This window comes from Pezoporus occidentalis, unplaced genomic scaffold, assembly GCF_034315485.1.
Source record: "Pezoporus occidentalis ecotype Australia unplaced genomic scaffold, CSIRO_AGI_Poc_V1 ctg140, whole genome shotgun sequence".
NCBI lineage: Eukaryota > Metazoa > Chordata > Aves > Psittaciformes > Psittacidae > Pezoporus > Pezoporus occidentalis.
The window spans coordinates 1280864-1302875 of record NW_026913210.1 but is presented as its reverse complement, the minus strand read 5'-3'; the positions used below and the strand labels follow the sequence as shown (position 1 = coordinate 1302875).

General features: G+C 44.1%; 2 protein-coding genes across 15 annotated transcripts in view; both read left to right on the top strand.

Annotated features, from left to right (window-relative positions):
* The window catches only part of NRG1 (neuregulin 1), a 458245-nt gene that overhangs the window by 345050 nt on the left and 91183 nt on the right, over nt 1–22012 (top strand). Inside the window, exons 1-2 of one of the 14 annotated variants that reach the window (XM_062609793.1) lie at nt 9019–9309; nt 9732–10422. The exons of 11 other annotated variants lie outside the window; for them this stretch is intronic. In XM_062609793.1, the coding sequence (XP_062465777.1) occupies nt 9795–10422 (628 nt within the window). In that variant the 5' untranslated portion in view covers nt 9019–9309; nt 9732–9794. Of the gene's footprint in view, nt 1–9018; nt 9310–9731; nt 10423–22012 lie in introns of those variants that run through there. 2 more of the 14 variants (XM_062609791.1, XM_062609802.1) reach the window with 2 other exon arrangements.
* On the top strand, nt 7006–9432 carry LOC134159116 (uncharacterized). Its single transcript, XM_062609727.1, has 3 exons — nt 7006–7080; nt 8226–8345; nt 9235–9432. The coding sequence occupies exons 1-3, from the start codon at nt 7006–7008 to the stop codon at nt 9349–9351; spliced, it is 312 nt and encodes a 103-aa protein (XP_062465711.1). The 3' UTR covers nt 9352–9432.

Genomic DNA, 22012 nt, shown 5'->3' with positions numbered 1-22012 from the left:
TTGGCAGGTTTTAATTTAATTGGAGTTAAGCAGCAGTTAAGCAGTACGCAGGGAATTCGTGAGCAAGACCAAGGCATCCCTCAAGTGAAAGCAGGTATTAGATCTCCACTATTGCTGTGACTGAGCAGGAAGAAATCTTGCCCACACTGGCAAGAAATTTGGCTACATATCTGTAGCAGGCAATGTCTGAAGGAATGGTAGAATTTTGTATGGTTTGGCTTCAAACTATGGCCCTCATCAGAAAGGAATTTAAGGATATTATTCACCCAGTCTGTGTGTGTACAAGCCAAGGTTGCTAAATGTCTCTTTCTCCTTTTGGCAGCCTAAAGGTGCTTGTTTCCCCTACCCACCATCATGGCCGCCCTTCCCACTACAGGCATAGCATACTACTGTGGTGTACATTAGGACAGCTCCATTTTATTTGGCTTTTTCTGTGGGTAGTTATCTGGATGAGTTTGGCTGGGAACACAGGACACAGGGTGACCTCAGCCCTGCCTGTCTGGCCCAGCCTTTCAAATACTCTTCCACAGTAAATGTATTTACTCTTTAGACACCTTCATAAAGAAGGAAAAAGACAGTCTGTCCCCTCCATCTCCTTTTTTGCAGTCCCATTGCCACTCCACAGCCTCTGTGATGAAACACAGGCAGGCATAAGAAGCCCCCAGTGGACGCGACCTGCAGTTTGAATGCAGGAAATGCTGCAGGAATAATGAACTCATCAAATGAAATTGTGATTGCTGTAAACTCATTCTCATACATATTTATGTATGAGTGCATAAATACTCCATGGCATACTTTTGTCGACAGTAGCATTGATTAGTAATACCTGAGTTCTGTAACAAAGGTGCTATTTACCCACTTTCCTCTGTGCTTTTATGGGCTTTAAAGACCTGTTTATTGTTGTGTCACTGCCTCCTATGCTCTCTTTGTAGTTTGTCCAGTACCTTGCAGAAGGGGATGTTTCCACAGCTGCACTACTGCTCTTGCATCATCCAGAAGCAATGGCCCACGTTGCCATGCACTGCGCATGCTTGTATACTAAATGCAAACAAGTTATAATGAACCCATGGTGTAAGGGTCTGCTTGGTGCCTGGAGCAGCACAGAATCTGCACTGTTTGCTCTAAACTGCGCCAATGAAATGAGATCAGAGCAGAAAGAGTTCTTAAAGATTTTGGAGTTTCCTCTTTGCTGTTTTCCTCTCTTGCCCTTGACAAGACCCAACCTGATGCAGGAACATTGAAGTCTTGTGTATGAGATTTAACTACCTTATTTCAATTCAAATTTTTATTTCTAAACCGGGAGAGTTTTGCTTTTGTGCCAGACAATATGTAGCACAAAGAAAGCTTGGATGCAGGCATGAGAAAGATGTGACGAGACATCTGAAAACGCAGGCTGAAGTTTGCATTCAAAATATAGCTATGTAATAAAACCGTATTTGATTAGACTACTGAAAACTCATGACTTGACACAAATTCTCCTTTGTCATGCTTATTTGAATTCTTCTTAATTATTTGCTGGAAATTGACAAAGTTTTCCAGCCAATGCCAAAGGAGTGATTCATGCCTTCTATGGCTTTTTGATTGCACTAAGAAAGAATATTAAATATTAAATGTCCTTGATGACGCTAGGATTCTGAGGCATGATGAGAGCTGTTGCTTTTGTTATCATTGGAATTTTTGCACTTATAAATAATGTGTTGCCTATCTGTTTTAAACAGCAAACATCCAAATTCTGCTAACCTAAGCATAATCAGGCTACATATAGACATGACCAGAGCTGAACTAACCAGTGTAATTTTATTAGTATCTTTATTTAGGATAAGGTAGATTAAATACATTATTAAGAAGTATTTGCAGAAATTTGCTAAGCAAACTAGCTCTTGAGCTGAAAACATAATATTTTTTGCAGTTTGCAATGTCCAGTAATATGTCAATGTCTTATCATTTATACCCATTTATTTAATGGTACAGAAATTCTTCCATGCACTAGGCTCGCGCTATGTCTTTGACTTCTTTCCTTTTGATTTTCAGTTAACAAAATTATCGCATATACGTATGCTAGAGAGCTACTCTACGAAAAAGTCAATGTGTAATGGAAATTTTGAAAATGACACGTTAAGGTGAAATAACATTTCATGCTTCAAGTTTTAAACAGCAACAGTTGGGAATCTATGGAGGTGCAAAAATAGTTCTGTTTTTACAAAACAAAATAAAATAAAAGTGTAGTAAGTAGAGTCAATATTTTTAGAATAATGGGCATCTTGATGGGATCTTCTAGGAGCTTCTGACTAAGTTAAGCCTACATTCAGGAAGGACTTTGAGTCATGGTTTCACTATGCAAAGCCTTTGGTGAGAAGATGAGGTCAAGGAACTTCTGTCCTCTGAAGCATGGCCCTGTCCCCATTCTTCCAGCATACAATGTTTATGGGGCCAGGCTAGTAATGAGTTGGCAAACTTACCTATTAAAAAAAATAAATAAATAAAAAAATCTTAAAAATCTTACAATAAGTTCTTTTTAAGTCAGAAATTTCTGTGATCCAATTGAGAGCCTGGCCACATGAACAACGTTTCTGTTTTTGAATTAGTGTGTAGGTGACAGAGGGACCAAAATGAAGGAGAGAGGGGAGAAAGGATGATATAGCTGCCAAACTGTTTATCATGAAACCACAGTACTACACTCCAAAATACCTTTTCAGTTCTGAATTAGGCTCTAATTCAAAAAGGCACTTAGATATATGATGTAGCCCATCTCTGATCAGGAAGGCATTTCACCACTTGTTTAACTCCATGCACGTTTAAGTACTTTATTAACCAGGGGTCAATAGGGGAGGAATAATTCCTTGATTCAGGGATTTCAGGATCTTTACTCAAATTATCAGTGTCCAGTGACTCCCTAGCAGCAGCAGCACTGTGGATACAAAGGTTGGCAAGCACAGAATCCTGCATAGGTGCACCTGTGCAAAGCAGCAGTACTGCCACTGTCCCATGAACACCCACAAGGATTTATTCCATCTGAATAAAGTGGCTCAAATGCAGGCGTGCAGCTGTGTTTGCACACCAGGGTGGGTGGGAGTTAATGAGCAAGCCTAAGCCCTGTGACTACAATGCTGCCCCAGCTCACTGCCGCACTCTGCAAATAAATAATTGGAACTGCCCCAAACACATCTGCTGGAGACTCCAGTGACAGGCTAAAGTGGTTCCAAATCTGAAATAGATTAGATAGATAGATAGATAGATAGATAGATAGATAGATAGATAGATAGATAGACAGACAGACAGCCATTAAAAAAATAAGAAACTGAAAACTGCACATGGTCTTTCTCAGGGAGAAGAGCCTAGATGAGCACATTACATATCTTTGCATCTGTTAAATGCTCCTTCACCACATGGCAGTGCTAATTATCATTAGCCTGAACAGTGGCAGGGCTCACCCCAGTTTTGTGGCTTAGCAGAGGCAGGCAGAATGAGTCAGTGTCACTGATGAAAACCCCTGACATTCATGGTTTGATGTTGGATTGCTGTGTCTCGTGTAGTGCCACTAGCTCTGCTTTTGATTAGGATGAAAGAAACTCAAGTGTCTCACATTTCACTTGAAGATGAAAAGACTCGGGAAACCTCTTGGTTCCCTTGAAATAACAGCCCATTTCATGGCAGTTTTCAGTTTCAACTCCTGTCTGTAGCTATTTAATGTATAAACAACTCTTGAAATGGCCAGTGTAGTTGTGTTGTTTTTTCAAACCCCTGCTTCTACAAGACACAGCTGTTGGGCTTACAGAAAGCTTGTTCCTAGTGTAAATGCCTGGTGTAAATGTGCACATCTAATGTCAATACATCAAATGTTGCCACAGTGGCAACATGAGCTCTCCTAAATGTTTTCACAAGCACTGAAGTTTGTATTCTGTGCTCCAGACATTTCCAAGAAATGTGCTAGTGTGAGGACCTGCTTCTGACACATCTATATGGGCAGTGCAATAATTCCAGTGTAGCAGTTTTTGGCTTTAGGGTATGGAGATGCTTTGGATACAGCCTCTTCATGTCCCTGTTTCCTGTGCTATTGAGGGTAGGGGGTCTTCCCACAGCAGCCCTGTTATATCAAATGAATTAAGAACACTAATATTTTTGCTCCCATTGGCATATTTAGCCTCATGTCTAAGGCTGCATATGTGCTTAAGGGTCCATATTTTTACAGCTCATTTTCTTACAGGCTTGATGTTACTCCTCCTCAGACACACATGGCTGCAAATGGCCAGGGGGCTTAAAAAAATTAAGGTGAAGAAGGTGGTGGGAATGGGCAGAGACATGCAAATAGCACTAATGCATTTAGTCTCTTTGCTTTCCAACAGGTAAAAAAATGCATGTATGAGTGACAGCCTGTCCCATTTTAACATTTGCAGTTCCACTGGCAGGACCAGTATAGAAGCAAAATGAAGTTTTCTTCTGTGAGCTGGGAGATGAGTTTTTTAGTGAGGGCTTTGGGAAGGACTCAAAGGGAGAAAGTGCTGGCATCAATCCAAGGGAGATGAATTAAGAAGGGAAGGTTGGCGAAGCACTGAAGGGAGGAATAAATGAATTGCTTGCACAATGTGGATAGCCCACTCTTCCCATAACATGACTGCTGGCAGTGATGCTTCTTATTGGGCCTGCTCACTTGCTTTGGGTCACTACCACCACCACCCCCAATCTTTAAATAGTGCACTTATTTAATTTGAAGAAAGTGCCTGCAATCAATAAGAAGAGATCCTTTTATCTTCTTCATCAATCTTTTGCTAATGAACATGCACTTTTTTTTTTTTTAGCTTCTTGGTTACAATGCTTTTAATTTCTCAATGTATAGGAATAAGGGTGCGCCATCAAACACATGATGGAGCAGCTGATACCACATATTGCTGCTTGCTTCTTTCTGAAGAATTGGCATGGTCTTAAAGGAAAGGATTAATTTGTGGGAAGTTCATTTGCCCTGCACTGATGTGTGGTCTTCTAAGCATCCTTTCTTAAGCTGTGATCCAGCAGAGCTGTGAATAACCACTTATGAAGACATACTTTACTTTCCTAATGTCCCAGTAGTTGCAAGAAAGTATATAATTCTTACAGAATCTTTGCGTGGGCTACTGGGACTTTATTTAAAGCAGATGTATATTGGAAATCCAGTGGCTTCCATGAGAATGACTCACCAAACCTAATTTCCAAAACCTCCAGCAAGTTTGGGTCTGATTATGGCATGACCAAAAGTTCATCTGAGTTAAATGGTGCTTGCTGCTCTGATTTATAGGATGTTGCCAGCTTGCTCATCCTCATCACAGACTGGAGGTTAATGCTGACTATGGCTTTGTGTCCCTCCTTGAGTGTTTTGGGAGTGGAATTTAGCAAAATAACACTTGATTCTTCAAAAAACACTTCACAAAATAGAATTACAGTTTGGTAAGACTCTGAGTTTCAACCTGTCACTTACATATGGCAAGAGTCCAAATCTCAGTCACAGATTAGCTTCATTAGTGTAGAATCACACTACTTCTGCCTCTAAGCTGAAGAGACCCAAGCCACATAATAAGCAGAAACAAATCTTTGCACAAGGACCTAACCAAATTACAAACAGGCAAGTAATTTCCTTCCTTATCCTTCTACATTGCCTACCAATGGTCTACGCTAGTAAAACTTTGTTACCTCCAAGGTCACCATCTGTCTCCTTTTCTGCCGCAGTCTCCCTTTCTGTTAACCAGCTCTTAGCTCTTTTCAGAGTCACTCTTTTCCGAGTCACTCTTTTCCTTCAACCTGGGCAAGACCCCATGTTAAAGCACAGTATGCCAGTGCCAGCAGGTAACCGCAGAAATGTAAAAGGCTCGAAAAGCTGCAGGAAAGTATTTCTGCTTTGCCGTAGGGATGGGGTGTAGCAGAAAGAACCCCCAAAATCAGCAAGCTGTACCTTCAGCTTACAGTCGCGTGAGAGACCATCACCCTCTACCACAGCTACGAGAGCTGGCACGAGAGGCAGCGTGTTTCCCTAGCAGCCTAGATGCGGTAAAGATCGTGGAGTTGTATTTTTGTCCAAAAGGTCCCTCAGGAGCCAGCCCCGTGCAGTACCGGGCTGCAGCACTGCGGGCAGGCTCCGTGCTGCCTCTGGTTGTGGCTACCTTCGGAGCGGGGCAGGGAAGCAGCCTGGCCCATGATTCAGCAGTGCCTTTCTCTCAGTGTTGGCCGGGGAGCACCCGGAGCCGCCAGGCCCCTCCGAAGGCAGGGCGACTGCAGAAGGGCTGGGGGCGAGGCATCTCTGCAGGGTGTCCTGGTGAGGGGAGGCGAGGAGGAGGTGTGAGCAGACCTCTATCCTGCGCGGTGCTGGAGCCCGCAGCCTGCGCGGCGGGGGAAGGGACCTGACGCGGCGGAGGGTACTGCAGCCTGGCCGGGAGCCAGCCACGCAGCGGCTGCGGAGGGTGAGGGTGGTTGCCGGCCGGGAGGAACCGGGGCGGGCTGAGAAAGGGCCCCTTAAAGAGCAAGGGAGGTAGCAGGAGCTCCGTTTAGCCAGGAAGGCTGGGGTGGGCAGGAAAGACCCTTTCCCTGGTCCCTGCGAGGCTGCAGGGTGAGGAGGCGGGGGGGGATCAGTGTTCCCACATGCAGGGAGCCCTGCTGGAAAGGTGTCTTTCCGGGGTCCCCAGACAGGAGACGCAGAGGTGGCTGCGGTCTGAACCCTAACAATCTGCCTCTCCATCCAGCTGCGTAGCCTTATGCAGGATTACTTCATAGCAAACCTCGTAAGAAAGGTGCAAGATCTCCACGTGCATTTCTGTTCACCTCAGCACCAGAAAGATGTGAGCAAAGGAGAAACATAATTTGAAGGAGTGTAGTTAAACGTTGAGTTATAGTGGAGATCACGGAGGACCTGAATACAGGTAGTTTGCCTATAATGCCAGTGCAGGGAAGATGTAGTCAGGGCAATGGGTCAAATAGAAGCACAGAGCAGCATCAGTAGGGAAAAATTGCCTTACTGGAAATAGGAAGGTTGAAAAATTAGACATGGATAAAGAAGGCAAGGCTTTTTCAAAAATTCGTGCCAAACACAAGCGGTATCTCATCTGTGCAATGAAGAGAGTATTCCCAGCTGGTTCTCAGCTTGCACTCTGCTTTGAAGAGTGATTCTTCAGCTTCACGCCTGAGGAGCAACTTGTGTGTGTGAAAGTACGCCTGATTTTCATGGATTTATCAGTTAATCTAGTAAAAGATATGTTCTTTCCCTAGAAACCTCGCTTACTTGTACCCACAGACCACCACAGCTGTCACGGCTATACTGCTGTGATGTTACCATTTCTACAGTGGCTGTGTTGTTATTGCTGTTTGAAATAGGTTTTGAGATACTTGAAAGAGGCTGCACTCGTGCAGAATATTACCAGCTAAGGAGCACATATGCTTTGTAGTAAGAGGAGCCATGTATGTAAATATGCAATGCAAGCTGTTTGTTCTCTCTAAGGTTACTGCTCACATCATTAACCTGAGGACCAGACATTTCAGTGGTAGTGTAGACTAGATTGTATGATGATTTATCTCCTTACATTCTTCCAGAGAGGGTTATCACTGGCTCTGCTTTAAGGTGAATTCTCCAGGCACTTGAATGTAGTAGCATCATGATTACTCCAGTTGGCTACTACAGCCTCACAGGAAGCTTTGTGATCAGACATCCAACAATTAGTCCTTGACATGACAATCCATGAAAACTCTATGGGATTCATTGAGATTTTGAGAAACTTTTCTTTAGCAAATGTTACTAATGTTCTCATGAAAGGGACGAAGGGAGTAAGGGGGAGTGGGGGAGTTGGAAACGGAGAGAGGAGATGGGTAGAGACAGATGTCTTTTCCGTCACTACCAAAAATATGTAAGTACTAAGGAAACTATCTTTTGGATGCCTGACTAAGGTAGCAGCAAAAATGAGTTCAGGGCAATTTGTAGCCCTTGATTATTTGTTTCCTTATGCATCCTCCAGCCCTTTATACTAAGGAAAAAGGGGGATTTATGCTGCCAATTCCTTAATGCAAATGTTTTCACAAAGTCCAAGGAACTAGAAATTGGGTTTAAAGCCCCTCTCCTTTCACACGTATGTCTGTGTTGTTACTTTTCTGTGGAAGACAAAAGAGACTGGGAATACAGCTGATACTAATCTTACTTTTATTATCTTAACTGGACTGTTGATTTACCCTAGTATTACACTGCACTGGTGGAAATTAGTGCTAGGTATTGGTAGAGGTCAGGAATAACAGACAAATTTAAGAACAAAGCAGAAATCTTGTTAATAATAAAATTACTTGATTCCCTCCCCTTCCCCCCCCTCCCCCCCCCCCCCCCCCCCCCCATCTACTGGGGAGTGAGAACATATGCTGGCAGCATGCAAGCTCTTGAAAAGTATGTTCAGGAGCTGGCTTTAGTGTGAAGACTTTGATGGGTTTGGAAAAGGGGATTCCAAAAATGGACTATAAAAAAAAATACGCAGACCTCTATAATAAGTTAACTGCAAATTTGTCAGAGGCTGGAATGCTTTGGGTTTGGGGTTTTTCCCTCTCTGCTTGACCTAAGATGCATCCCAGCATTATTCCTAGCAAACAAAACTTAGGGGCTTGGAAGGAGAAGCTGTCTCTAGGTGTCAGGCAGGGAGAAACTGCTGCTGGAAAGCTGTCTTCCCCCTGGGAGAGATCGGGTATCCGGCTGAGAGAGCCCAGTCCATCGCGGAGCCTGACTCGGGCCGCAGTACCGTGTGTGTCACCGATGGCCGCCACCTCAGCGGGGGAGAGAGGCAGCGGCGGGCGCGCAACTCCTGCAAGCTCCCTCCCTTTGATTTGATGGCCTTTATTCCTCCTAATTGGATAAAATAGGAAGTCACTGACAGTCCTGCGTTGCCGGGTGTACTGATTTCCCTCAGACCAGCCCTGCAGAGGGCGGGGGGTGGGGTAGGGGAGGAAGGAGCAAGTCTACATCAGGGAAACAGGCTGCGAGGGGGCTGGGGGAGTGGGGCGGGGGGGAAGGAGGAAAGTGAATGAGAGCTCAAGAAGGACAAAGAGGGAGGGGAGAGAAAGGGAGTTACCACCGTCTTGGCATCGCTCTTCCTTTCAAACCTCTGTGTAATGATATTGTTTGCAGTGATGCTCAGACAGCGAGCACCTGCTGCTCTGTAATGATTCAGCCTCTTTCAGCCTCTGCTGTAACACGACAGGATGCTGCTGCTACTGTCACTTCTGCCGCTGCCGCCGTTGTTACAGATTTTGCTTTTGCTCCTTCTACCGCATGACAATTGTTTTCCTCGTCTAAGCAGATACCAGCCTCAGATGCTCAAGGTGAGAGTCTTGCCTTTCGCTCTGGGCTACTGGTTCACTTAATTTGCTCAATTTGTTCAATGTTCGTGGCTTTCTTTCTCTCTTGACCCTCCTTCACCTTGTTTTGTTTTGTTGTGCTTGCTTCTGGGGGGATGTTTCTTCCCTCCTGCAGAAGAGCTGGAATTGCTTGAGAGGTATTTAAGGAATTATAGAAGAGGCCAGCAAACAGGAGCTCAGTAATTGCAAAGCTAGTCTTGCTTCGGAGAGGCAGAGAGAGCGACAGAGGGTTCGGGGGCAGGGGTGTGTGTGTCTCTTTTTTCCTGCGTGTTACTCCTCTCCCAGTTTGGATGATGTTGCTGAGCTTGGACCTTTTATTGACTCCCACTCTGTGATTTCTGCAGAGCACTGTGACTATTACGTCTCTTTTTGTCTGTGTCTCATAGTAATGGACTGTGATAGAGTTAAGGCCTTTTGGAGGTGAGCTGTTTGAGAGCTGATGCTTAAACATGTCTGAAGTAGCTGCCGACACTTTCCCCAGCCCCTCAGCTCAGCTGAGCCCTGATGCGTCCCTTAACGGGCTCCCGGCTGAGGAGAACATGCCGGGGACCCAAAGAGAGGACAGGAGGGTCCAGGGAATAGCAGGCCTTGCCGCGACCTGCTGTGTGTGCCTGGAGGCAGAGCGACTGAAGGGCTGCCTCAACTCTGAAAAGATCTGCATCGCCCCTATCCTGGCTTGCCTGCTCAGCCTTTGCCTCTGCATTGCTGGCCTCAAGTGGGTCTTTGTGGACAAGATTTTTGAGTATGACTCTCCTACCCACCTTGACCCTGGGAGGATAGGACAAGACCCAAAGAGCGCTGTGGATCCTACAGCTCTGTCTGCCTGGGTGCCTTCGGAGGTGTATGCCTCACCCTTCCCCGTACCTAGCCCCAAGAGCAAGGCTGAAGTGACAGTGCAAAATGACAGCTCGTTTGTGCCCTCCAAACCATTCCTCCAGCCTTCTCTGTATAACCGCATCCTAGATGTTGGGTTGTTGTCCTCTGCTGCACCTTCGCTGTCACCACACGCCCTGGAGCCTACCACAACGTCTCAGGCGCAAGCAACAGAAACCAATCTCCAAACTGCTCCAAAACTTTGTAAGTAGAAGTTATGTATTTCTTTGTTTTTCTCTTCCAAAAACAAAACAAAACAAAAAAGAAAAGAAAAGAAAAAAGAATAAAAAAAGGCACTTAACAGTTCTGCAGCTGTCCTTGAGGGGTACGTGATTGGCATGAAAACTTAAATGTGCTAGGACAAGTATAGCAGGGTTACCTTCTCAGGAGAGCACCCAAGGGTCTCTGAACTTAGTTCCGAGGTGTGCATGGCAATTGAAGAGGGCTTCATTTGAGACCTTTGTAAAGTGCCAGTACCACCCTCTTCTCTGCATCCACTGGTAGGAGAGTATGTGATTTACTTCAAGGGTTTATTTGATGACTATTCCACATGGTCTATCAATATATTTTTCTTATAAATTTGTTTTGCGTCCCGTGTTGGATCTTCTATGTGTGTTCATTTTCTCCTACTTGTCTGCAGAGCACTTCTGCTACCTCCTTCCTGAAGTCTGTTGCTGGCAAACACCCTTATCATCCTCCTGAAACACTCAGGGAGAACAGTAGGAAAGAGCAACAGCGTATCTGAAGCAGTTAGAGACTGGGAATTATTAATTTAGCAGCTGCCTTATGATCTCTCCCTTCCCTTTAAAAGCATAGTACACATTTCTCTGCATCCTTCCCCTCCTCTAGGAGCTGATGCTCATTGAACCTGTTTCTTAGGCATTGCCTCATTGACTTTTGTGGGGCGTTTCAGGAAAGCATTCTTACCAGTGCAGGAGGTCAGTTTTCAAATTAGTATTTGCTCATCCTTAAAGCAAAAAATATCCAGGGTACCTGTATTATTTTCTCAGTAGCAATCAGAAAGCCTCCAAATACTGCATTGCTGAAGTGTAATTTCTCTGACATTCATAATTTTAACCCATTAAATCCAGAGCAGATCAAGCCAGCAATTCCTGGGCTGTGTAAAATTGCGCAACCCTGGTAGAAAGAGAAGGCAGTGCCCTTGTGCTAAGAGCACAAGGCTGAGGTTTCTTTTGAAAAGCTGCGGTGAACCTGATGAGCATTGTGTTCCTTGCAAATTTCCATGCAGGCCCCCATCTCATTTATTCTCCCTCATACCTTCTCTGTAAAGCTGCAGGATGGCCACATTATAGGTCGTATATACTGGACATCACCCTGGAAACCTGAAATGACCAGAAGTTTGGTACTGAGTTTAGCCCCACCAGGACTGGACTCAGTATAGATACGTGGTGAATGGAATAGATGTAACATTTAGGACCAGCCACTTTGCAGATGAAAATGAGCGCAACTACAGTGATTTCAGTGGAGGTCCTTTCAGCACAGGCAGTCCTGAACTGCAATTCCAGAATCACTGAAAGAAAATTCTGAGTATTCCAGTAGAAGCCCTTCTGCCTTTTGCTTAGATAATGGATGACAACCAGCCTTTTGGATTAAAAGTAATTTGTCTGATGGAAACAGTCTACTAGAGGAATACTGCTGTGGATTTCAGTGATAGGGGGCTTTGTTGTAGTACGTCAGACATTACTTGAATTATTAGGACACTTAAACACCTTTGCAGTTATATAGAATTATACTATGTGATTTATTTTTTTTTCGTCATTGATGCAGAATTTTTTTTTTCTTTTTGTAGTGGAAATCATGACATTAAAGATATGACAGCACTTTCTACTTCATAAAGTAACCAGGGACCACCATTCAGTCAAAATGGCCTCTCTCCTGTGACAGGGAAAAGTAACCAAAAGATAGTTATGCCAGGACAACCCTCATCCTCTTTAATTTCTACATGTAAGGCAAGCCTTTATCAATAAAATGCTAACTTTGTCTCTGAAGTAAATGAAGGGGAGTGGGTGAAAAAGAGATTCTTTGGAGCAGTCACTGACAAAAAGCCATTATGTACATTCAGATATACTCACATCTGGGAAATAAATTGTTGCCTAGAAATTAGGTGATGGAATTGAGTTGTTTTGGGGTTTGTTTGGTTTTTTTTTTGTTTGTTTGGGTTTTTTTTTTTTGTTTGTTTGTTTGTTTTTTTACTGTTTTTTAATTTTTTTTAATTTTCTTAGGATAAATGTGTTTTAAGGCATCATAGACTTCCAGATAGCAACAGACTGAAAGGAGAGGAAGAACTGACAGCAGGTCAAGTTTAGGTTAATCTGAGAGAGAATGTTGTGTGGACAGTATTTATTCCAACTATGGCACATAATTCTGACTATGGCATGGAGCTGCAATTCCCTGCAAAGAAAAATAAGAAAATACAGCTGGAAAAGTATACTGCAGAAGATATGCCTAAGAATTCAAAGAGGCATGAAAAGAACTTTTTGGACAGCTCTAAAAGCACTGTCTTGGGGGTTCTGAAACAGCTGTTTTTCAAACACATCATTGTGTTTTATGTAGAGCAAGATTTGTTGGAGAGGTTGACAGATTGCATCTGTGATAACTTTTTTTTTTATGAAAGTCTTTGACAGCTATAAAACTCTGAGAGAGATGGCTTGGAAAGCAGCATCTGCAAACTGAATTGTCCCTTCTTTTGCCTCTCAGTGTCCTTTTTTTCCATTTCAGGCAAGGTGAGATAACTTGTTCCCAGAAAGCCCCTTTTGTGCTTTTTTTTTTCCAGTGCAGAAATAAAAAAGAACTGACACAACTCATATTCCGTGGCTGATGTATCGTTTCTGAACCAAGCCCTTCCATGAGTTTCCAAATCCTTTTCTTCTCCTCTCTTTTCTGTCTTACTCAGCATATTCCCCTTAAAGCTGTATCTGTCAAGGTCATAGTCTGCAAAGAGCTAATTGATTCTTCTTTCTCCTGAAGCCAGGGAGGGAAAGCAGAAGAGAGACAATCCTAGTAATTGTGTCTGGTGCATTAGATTGAAGACTGGTCTCACTACTATTATTATAATTTGCCCTTTATTGATAAAGAAATAATCTCTTCGTTTCTGTTTCGTTTAGGTTTTATATTGTAGTATCATTTTGCCTTTGCTGAAATAGAAAGGAAAGGTGAATGTTTTAAACCATTCCCATATTTAGGGAGCTTGTCAATCTTACCATAATCACATCAGAGAAGATTTCATTACAAGTGGGATATAATAGTAAGCACTAACCTACAATCTCCCTCCCTCCGAGAAGACATGGAGATTGCAAAAGTGCTAACACAGTTTAGGAGCTAAATTTTACTTCTTCCTACACCATCAGTTTTAAATTCAGTTCCACCCTTTACCCAGGCTGATAATAGATGTGCCTCTGTAGTACTGTCAAAACTGTGTTTCTGTAATAACTGGATCTCTACATCTGCATACCAGCCACTCCCTTTAAAGGTCTTCCCACTGCCTGTTCTTTCCATTTCAGCAGATTTCTCCCAACATCACCCACCAAGGTCCATGTGGGGTTGCCATTGCAGAGTGACAGCTCTGCCAAAGGAGTGCTGCACTCCCACATTTTGGCTCTGCCCTGAAGCAGAGGTGCCTGAGCCCTTGGCTTTGGGATCACAACTCTCCTGACTTGGTGAAGTGCCGCAGGGCACACAAGAGGCAGGGCAGGAGAAAGACCACAACACAAACACTGCTGAAGTGGGTTTCTCCGGGAGAAACTCCAGATCAAAAAGCCTGGCAGGGAGCAGGGTTCAGAGGATGCCATCTCCCTGGTGGCACATCCATGCTGCTCCTCTGTCTTTTCTGCTCTTGGCTTCCCTGATGTCATGGTTTAAACCCAGTCAGGCAACTTGTTCACTCACTCCCCTCCTTCTTTCCCTCCCCCTATTTATACTTCAACCATCGTCCTCCGTACCACAAATTATGCAGTCGAGTTTCATGCTCTACCAATTGAGCTAGCTGGGCCTGACCATCCTGTGTGCCATGTGCTGCTGGGCCAGCTGCATGCCTCATGGCATGCTGTTGGCCAGTGGATGACCAACAGGCACATCTCCATCTCCCTACCTCTGTGCCTACAGAGTTGTGCTGGCCGTAAGACACTCGAGGGTGAGTGTAGCAACAGACTTGTGCATTCCCCTTGGGTCAGGCAGGGCTCCCTTCTACCTCATCAGTGCAGGCCCTCACCTGGAAAATATGGGAAAGCAGAGAAAGGATTGTGCACTGCTGTCAGCCATCCCTGACTGGGACTGCTCCCTTCTCGTGTTTCTGATTTCTGCAGCCTCTTCAGATGTGCTGGGCCAGCATCAGCAAGGGTTGCTGCTTTCTCATCCTCCATGGAAAAAGCATTGAAAGAGTGCCTCTGAGGACTGGTAGTGGGTGTTTACCTAAGAAGTGGTCTTACCTCACCTCCAAAGTTATCCAGTCGTTATGACTGAATTTCATCTTTTTAGTGCTAGGTATGAGGAAAATGGAAAGAAAACTAACCTGTCTCTTGTTTTGGTATCATACTGTAAATATTCCTTGCAATTTCTGTCTGGCTCTTTCACCTCCTCTTGTTCTTTCTCAGCTCTGCATTTGACATCCTTTCTCCTGTACTCAGTGATTTGTGAAGGTCTGTATTTCACCTCTGCAGGAGGCTGGAGGGAGCCTTTCCCTTCAGTTATAGTTGTTGCAGCCCAGCTAAGGCTTTGATTTATGGCTAGAAATGGTTTGTTCAGAGCAGCTGCACACAGTGTTTGTTCTTTTTTTTTTTTGACATGTCTAATTCTGATGCATTCTTTGCAGTTGAAATCCCCATCAGAACGCCATAGGTTTGAGTCCATGCCTGGCAGCCTCTGAAGGTGTCAAGGTTAGGGATTTTTTGGAGAGCTGCAGGAAACTACTAACAGGAGGGGACAGCAGAGATGATACAGTACAGGCTGTATCAGCCTTTTGTACACTCACTGTTATTATGCAGGGCAGCATCACAAAGGAGACTGCATTATCCCCAAAGCTTGAAGATGCAGGAGGAGAGCACCTTAAAGAAGATGTTGCTCCATTTCTAATACAGTTTTGATGTTGATTAGCTTCAGACACCTGGCTTAAGTGCCTACATTAGGAAGCTAGGCAGCCTTCAGCTTCCTATTCACCATAAAGGAAGGGACCTCCCTCAAGCAATTCCCAGTGTGACTCTAGCAGGAGTAACTCTTTCTCCAATGAGTCTACAGGGAGACTAACCTTGCAATTCGGTTTCTAACCTAAATGTCTGCTATACAGTGTGAAGATTCATTTTGAAAGCCATGACTTTTCTTTGACATGCCCCGTGAATTAACAATGTTTTGTCACAGGGAAGTTATAATTAATCACGGTTAAGATACCAGACAAGTTCTGAGCCTAACTGAAGAGCATAATAGAGAGATGCTGATCTCAGTAGGCCCTGGAGACACAACTGGGCCTCCATTAACAAGCAGCAATAAAGCAAGTGCCACTGTACTGAGCCAGCAAGTCTGTATTTCCCTGAAACACTTCCTTCTCTGCTGTCCCAAAGGTCATGGTGTCTCATAGATGTATGTACTTGTGGCAGGAACACTCAGAGTAAAGCAAGATTGGGACTGATGCGATGAGATGCATAAGATGCAGCAATTCTTAGGGAGTTCAGGTCCATTAAGCCTTCTAAAGTGATAACTGAGACTTCATCTCCCCAGCACGGTTAGTCACACTGTCTTTAAAATGCCCCAAACAAGCAGAGTTTGTTCAGACAAATGTCTTGTTTTGTTTCTTTCTGTATCTCTACCACCCCCCTTTTTAACATTCATTGCTTGCATAGAAACTGTTCTCATATTTAACATGCAGAGGGCTGATCAGTCCTGTGTTTCTTTCTCTTGGACAAGCACCCCAAATTCATGGCTCTCAGAACTACTCCATGGGTGTGGTTTTTCTTTTGTGCTCAGAACATGATGGAGCAAAAGCCATGTTTCCCGACGTATTTTCTCCTAATAACAGCCTGAATTTCTCAGTGCAAAATAGCAGTCTGCACTTTCATTTATTTTTAAAACCTTCATTTTACTTTGCAAACTTCATGGAGAATAAGTCATGTATTCAGGCTATATGGAACTTCTGCATGCTCACCCTCCTTATTTATATGCATATGCATATGTGTGTATATAACATGCAAGAGCTACATGGAGTATACAGCCATTATTTCTTTATTTAAAATGACTTCTGGAACTGTACTGCACCGTAAGTTTCTAAGCAAAGATGATTAATAATTGATGTCATAACAAAACCCATGATTTGGATTGCCACTGCAGGGGACTGAAATTATCCTCCTTCAGTATCTATGGCACTTTTAAGCTAAATGTTGTATTTCCAGTTCACGTACTGAAAATTAACTTGCATAGCAATCCACCTCAGATTTGTAGTGCCTAACTTTTTGGGTACAGAGAAATCTTGAGGGACTTTTTCAGCATCAGATGAGAAAGCAGAATTTGTCTTGCTGGAGGCTAAGTAGCAGGTTAATTGTGATGCAGAGCTGGAATGATATAAGTGAGCGTTTTCATCATTTGCAGTCTTGCTAATGGAAATGCAATAGATTTGCTGCAGAAATCCAACTCAGAATCAATAGCAATGCAATGAGGCAGCTGGTTCAGGGAGAGCACATGTGATGCCAATCTACTGCAGACAGTACCTGGGCAGAGACTGCTCTGGCTCTCTGTCACAAAAGGGCAGACAGCCCTGCAAGATGCCGCGGCAGGTAGTGAAAGAATTCTGAAAGGAAAAAGGCTGCTTCACCTAGGGTGGGGCAGTGTTAGGAGAAAAGGCTTTCTCTGATTGAAAGAATGTTTTCTTTGGGGAATTCAGATCTATTTGGACCCCAACATGTCTTTTTTGTTACAACGTAATAAGCAAAGACAGCAGACTTTCTGCTTCAGGTCATGTTCAGACCACATGAAATCAAGGAAGGACTGAGTCATAGCAAGCAGCTTTGGAGATGGGTAGGCGGTTTTAGAGTATCTCCTGCTAAGGGCTTCCCAAGGCATAGCACCAAGAGGAGCAGGCACTGCCTTTTTGTAGATTGCTTTATAGTAGGCACACTGGCTACCTTTGCTATTTATATTGCAGCAATCCCAGTTTCGTGGAAAGAGAGCACATGGTGAATCACATCTTGATCTTTCGTGTTAAAATGTTATGTGAAGTACCAGACTCAGTAGGAGGTACACATTAAACTCAGGAGCCTGAGCATGACCACTGTTAGGCAATTAGGGAGCTCTTGAAAGCAGCAAGGGAGAAATACCTGTGCAGTGTTTTGAGGCAACATGATGCCTGCTTATTTACACTCTGTCCTATCTCATCCTGTCTCTCATCCACCTCCCTCATGACCACTAGAGTCTTTGTCACTGAGACAAAAGGGAAGGTTTTAGCTGGTGAAAACTGGGCAGGGCCAAATCCAGTGGGACATGGCTTGGCTGCCACTCTGCTAAGCTAGACCAGAGGCAAGGTCCTTCAAGCTCTGGACAAGATCAGAGGTGTTGTGGCAAACATTTATTAGATTTGCTCCTGCAGTGTTTTATTATGAAAGACTTATTTTAATGTATATGTTCTTGCGGAGTGTATTCAGCTTTCTCACATACACTTTCACTACCTCTCCCCCCACTTTTTCTTTTTCATATCTATGCTTCAACTTGGAACTTGCTGGCAGTGTGTTCTCGTAACTCAGACAGCTTTTTATTTTGGCAATGAATATTGCTTCAGTTTTTGAGATGAAAGGAAATCAATACTGGGGTGGTAGTCACATGGCACTGGGGGAGTATTTGAAACTATCATCTGAAGCGTGATTTGTGACATAGCTCAGTATTTCTATGGAATTCCTGAAAGAGATTTGAATTTTACAGTCTTGAACAGTCAATTAATTCATGTGATTAGACAGATCAAAGGAGAAAAAAAAAAAGAGTATCAAGCTTGTTCAAAAACCTTTCTCTTATGCAAAGAAGAAAAGACTCCAAGCTCACAAAAGGTGCCTTGAATCTTCTAAGGTGGTAACTGGAAGCCAGTGTAAGGTTGCTGGAACTGGATCTCGAGAAAAGAAGCTTATGTTTTTCACTATATTAAATTAACCTCGATAATTAATTTAGTTTTCCTGCTTGAATTATGTGGCCTGAATTTTCACTGGCATGAGCATCGAGATGTGCTGGTCCATGATCTACCTGACATGGAGCATCTTCCTGACTAAGGTATCTTTCAGACCCCCACTGGTTGTAGTGTGAAGTCTGAGACCAAGATAGTGTTTGCCTTTTCCCTTATTCTAGCTTACTTTGACTTTGAAAATATGTGTTTGCATTCTGGCCGTTCATTCATTTACACCATTCTCCCCTAGATTAAAGAGCTCTTCCGTTCCATGTATTTTCCCCTCATAAAGATGCATATACACTATAATCAGCTCAGCTTTGGATAAGCCTTTTTGACAGAACAGGCAGGCTGAGCTCCATAATTCTCACTATGAAGAGAATTGGTTTCAGTCCTTGAACTATTTCATTCTCCTTCACACTTTCTTAGTTTTCAGATAAATAGAGCTGTAATTTTGATAGGATACTTACACATTGACTGTCCAAAATCCCAATGAAGGACAGCAAAATCTGTTCAGTGTCTTGGTCACTACTCGGAAACACTTAAGATGCATGAAGTAGCACCAGCGTCTCTTTAATATTTTAAGCAGTAAATCAGTAATAATGTCCAGTCAGAGTAGAAGACCCAACTCTCACACATATAAGGGTCCTCACTGTCCTGCTTCTTGACCCTCAGGGTCACATGCTGCCTTTTACTGGAGTGGAATTACAATCTTAAGAGCCAGTTAAGGGAAGAGCAGATAAAAATTGCCCTGGCTTGGCAATGCACTATGCATTTTATTAAGAATGAGCTCTCTCATTCCTCAGCTGGTTCTGTCCTGCTCTGAAAAATGCTCTCAGCATTAGTGCTTGGGTGAACAGGAGGCCAGCTCAATGGTTTTAACTGTGCAGGATCTCTTATTCTCCTCATTTCTGCTCATGCTTTCAAAGATTTCTCCCTCTGTGCCTTGCTTCCCATCGACCTCTCCCGTTTTTCCCACTTCTTGTATTGCTGGCCCAAGGACCACCGCACCAGTTTGTCCTTCATTCAGTTGACTGTCTCAGCTCCTCCAACGCATGATTCTTCCTTCCAAAAACATAAACAGCCCCTGAGTATGTGGATTTGTGGGAGAGAAGGATTTTGGTGTTTATGCATTGCCCCTTCAGCTTAAAGACACTTACGTGATGGATTCTTTGAGTTTCTGTCCTACAGGAGGTCTGCTGCACAGAGTTAGACTGATAAGCTTCTGTGGTGCCCAAGCCAAGCATCTTTTACTATCACAAGGCGTGGGAATTAAGGAGCATGATCTTATCAAGAAAGTCATAATGGCTAATATTCCAACTTAGCTGGGATTTTCAAGACATTTTTATATTTTCGAGAGACCTTTTCTTGGGCTCAGCAGGATGGTTAGCAGTGTGAAAGTAATACAGGCTTTGCAACGGAAATGAAGTGTATCAGGGTGAGAAAGATGACTGTAGAGGAGTGGAAGAATGATCATTTCTGCATCTATTTGAATTGGTCAGGGAACAAACTAGTAAGCACATTGTTATGAATTTAAGAATTAAAGAGCACAGGATAAGAGGAGTGAAAAGGGCTTCCGCTGTGTTGATAGAGGGGCTTGAAGAGACTTGAGCTCATACTTGCAAGAAAAGAGCATCATTAAACAGAGAAACTGGGAGAAGTGGTTATATCTGCATAGGAGAGCAGGAGAGGTCCGGTCATTTCTTGACTTGAAGAAAGCAGGAAGAATCTCTTCCCCAGTATCACAGGTACCTGCAGTCTGCCTGGGACTTCCAGAAGATCCCAAAGCAGCTTTTTGTAGAATCATAGAAATCACAGAATGGTTACGGTTGGAAATCATGTTTGACCAATCTCTTAGCCTTTTATGAGGAAATAACACGGTGGATGGATGATGGCAGAGCGGTGGATGTGGTCTACCTTGACTTCAGCAAAGCATTTAACACAGTCTCCCACAGCATCCTCACAGCTAAATTGAGGAAGTGTGGACTGGATGATCAGGTAGTGAGGTGGACTGCGAACTGGCTGAAGGAGAGAAGCCAGAGAGTTGTAGTCTATGGGGCTGAGTCTAGTTGGAGGCCTGTAACTAGTGGAGTGCCTCAAGGGTCAGTACTGGGACCAGTATTATTTAATATATTCATCAACGATTTAGATGAGGGAATCGAGTGTACTATCAGCAAGTTTGCTGATGACACTAAGCTGGGAGGAGTGGCTGACACGCCAGAAGGCTGTGCTGCCATCCAGCGAGACCTGGACAGGCTGGAGAGTTGGGCAGGGAATAACTGGATGAAATATAACAAGGGAAAGTGTAGAGTCCTGCATCTGGGCAGGAACAACCCCAGGTTCCAGTATAGGTTGGGGAACGACCTGTTAAGAGAGTAGTGTAGGGGAGAGGGACCTGGGGGTCCTAGTGGACGACAGGATGACCATGAGCCAACACTGTGCCCTTGTGGCCAAGAAGGCCAATGGCATCCTGGGGTGTATTAGAAGGGGGGTGGTTAGTAGGTCGAGAGAGGTCCTCCTTCCCCTCTACTCTGCCCTGGTGAGACCTCATCTGGAATATTGTGTCCAGTTCTGGGCCCCTCAGTTCAAGAAGGACAGGAAGCTGCTGGAGAGAGTCCAGCGCAGGGCAACGAAGATGATTAAGGGAGTGGAGCATCTCCCTTATGAGGAAAGACTGAGGGAGCTGGGTCTCTATAGTTTGGAGAAGAGGAGACTGAGGGGTGACCTTATTAGTGTATATAAATATATAAAGGGGGAGTGTCACGAGGATGGAGCCAGACTCTACTCAGTGGCAAACAATGATAGGACAAGGGGTAATGGGTGCAAACTGGAACACAAGAGGTTCCACTTAAACTTGAGAAGAAACTTCTTCTCAGTGAGGGTGACGGAACACTGGAACAGGCTGCCCAGGGAGGTTGTGGAGTCTCCTTCCCTGGAGACATTCAAAACCCGCCCGGACACATTCCTGTGTAACATTATCTAGCTGTTCCTGCTCCGGCAGGGGGATTGGACTAGATGGTCTTTCGAGGTCCCTTCCAATCTCTAGCATACTGTGATACTGTGATACTGTGAAAGGACCTTAAGATCATCAAGTTCCAATCCCCCTGCCATGGGCAGGGAAACTTCCCACTAAACCATGTCACCCAAGGCTCTGTCCAACCTGGCCTTGAACACTGCCAGGGATGGAGCATTCACAGCTTCCCTGGGCAACCCATTCCAGTGCCTCACCACTCTCACAGTAAAGAACTTCTTCCTTATATTCAGTCTAAACTTCCCCTGTTTAAGTTTTAACCCATTACCCCTTGTCCTATCACTATAGTCCTTAATGAATAATCTCTCCCCAGCATCCTTATAGGTCCCCTTCAGATACTGGAAGGCTGCTATGAGGTCTCCACACAGCCTTCTCTTCTCCAGGCTGAACAGCCCCAACTTCCTCAGCCTGTCTTCATATGGGAGGTGCTCCAGTCCCCTGATCATCCTCGTGGCCCTCTGGACTTGTTCCAGCAGTTCCATGTCCTTTTAATGTTGAGGACACCAGAACTGCACACAATACTACAAGTGAGGTCTCACAAGAGCAGAGTAGAGGGGCAGGATCTCCTCCTTTGACCTGCTGGTCACACTCCTTTCGATGCAGCCCAGGATACGGTT

Coding starts and splice junctions, on each gene's coding strand:
- LOC134159116 (XM_062609727.1), top strand. CDS start 7,006: ATGGATAAAGAAGGCAAGGCTTTTTCAAAAATTCGTGCCAAACACAAG. Junction 7,081..8,225: donor TCATCTGTGCAATGAAGAGA/GTATTCCCAGCT, acceptor AGGTATTGGTAG/AGGTCAGGAATAACAGACAA. Junction 8,346..9,234: donor CCCCCCCCATCTACTGGGGA/GTGAGAACATAT, acceptor CCGTTGTTACAG/ATTTTGCTTTTGCTCCTTCT.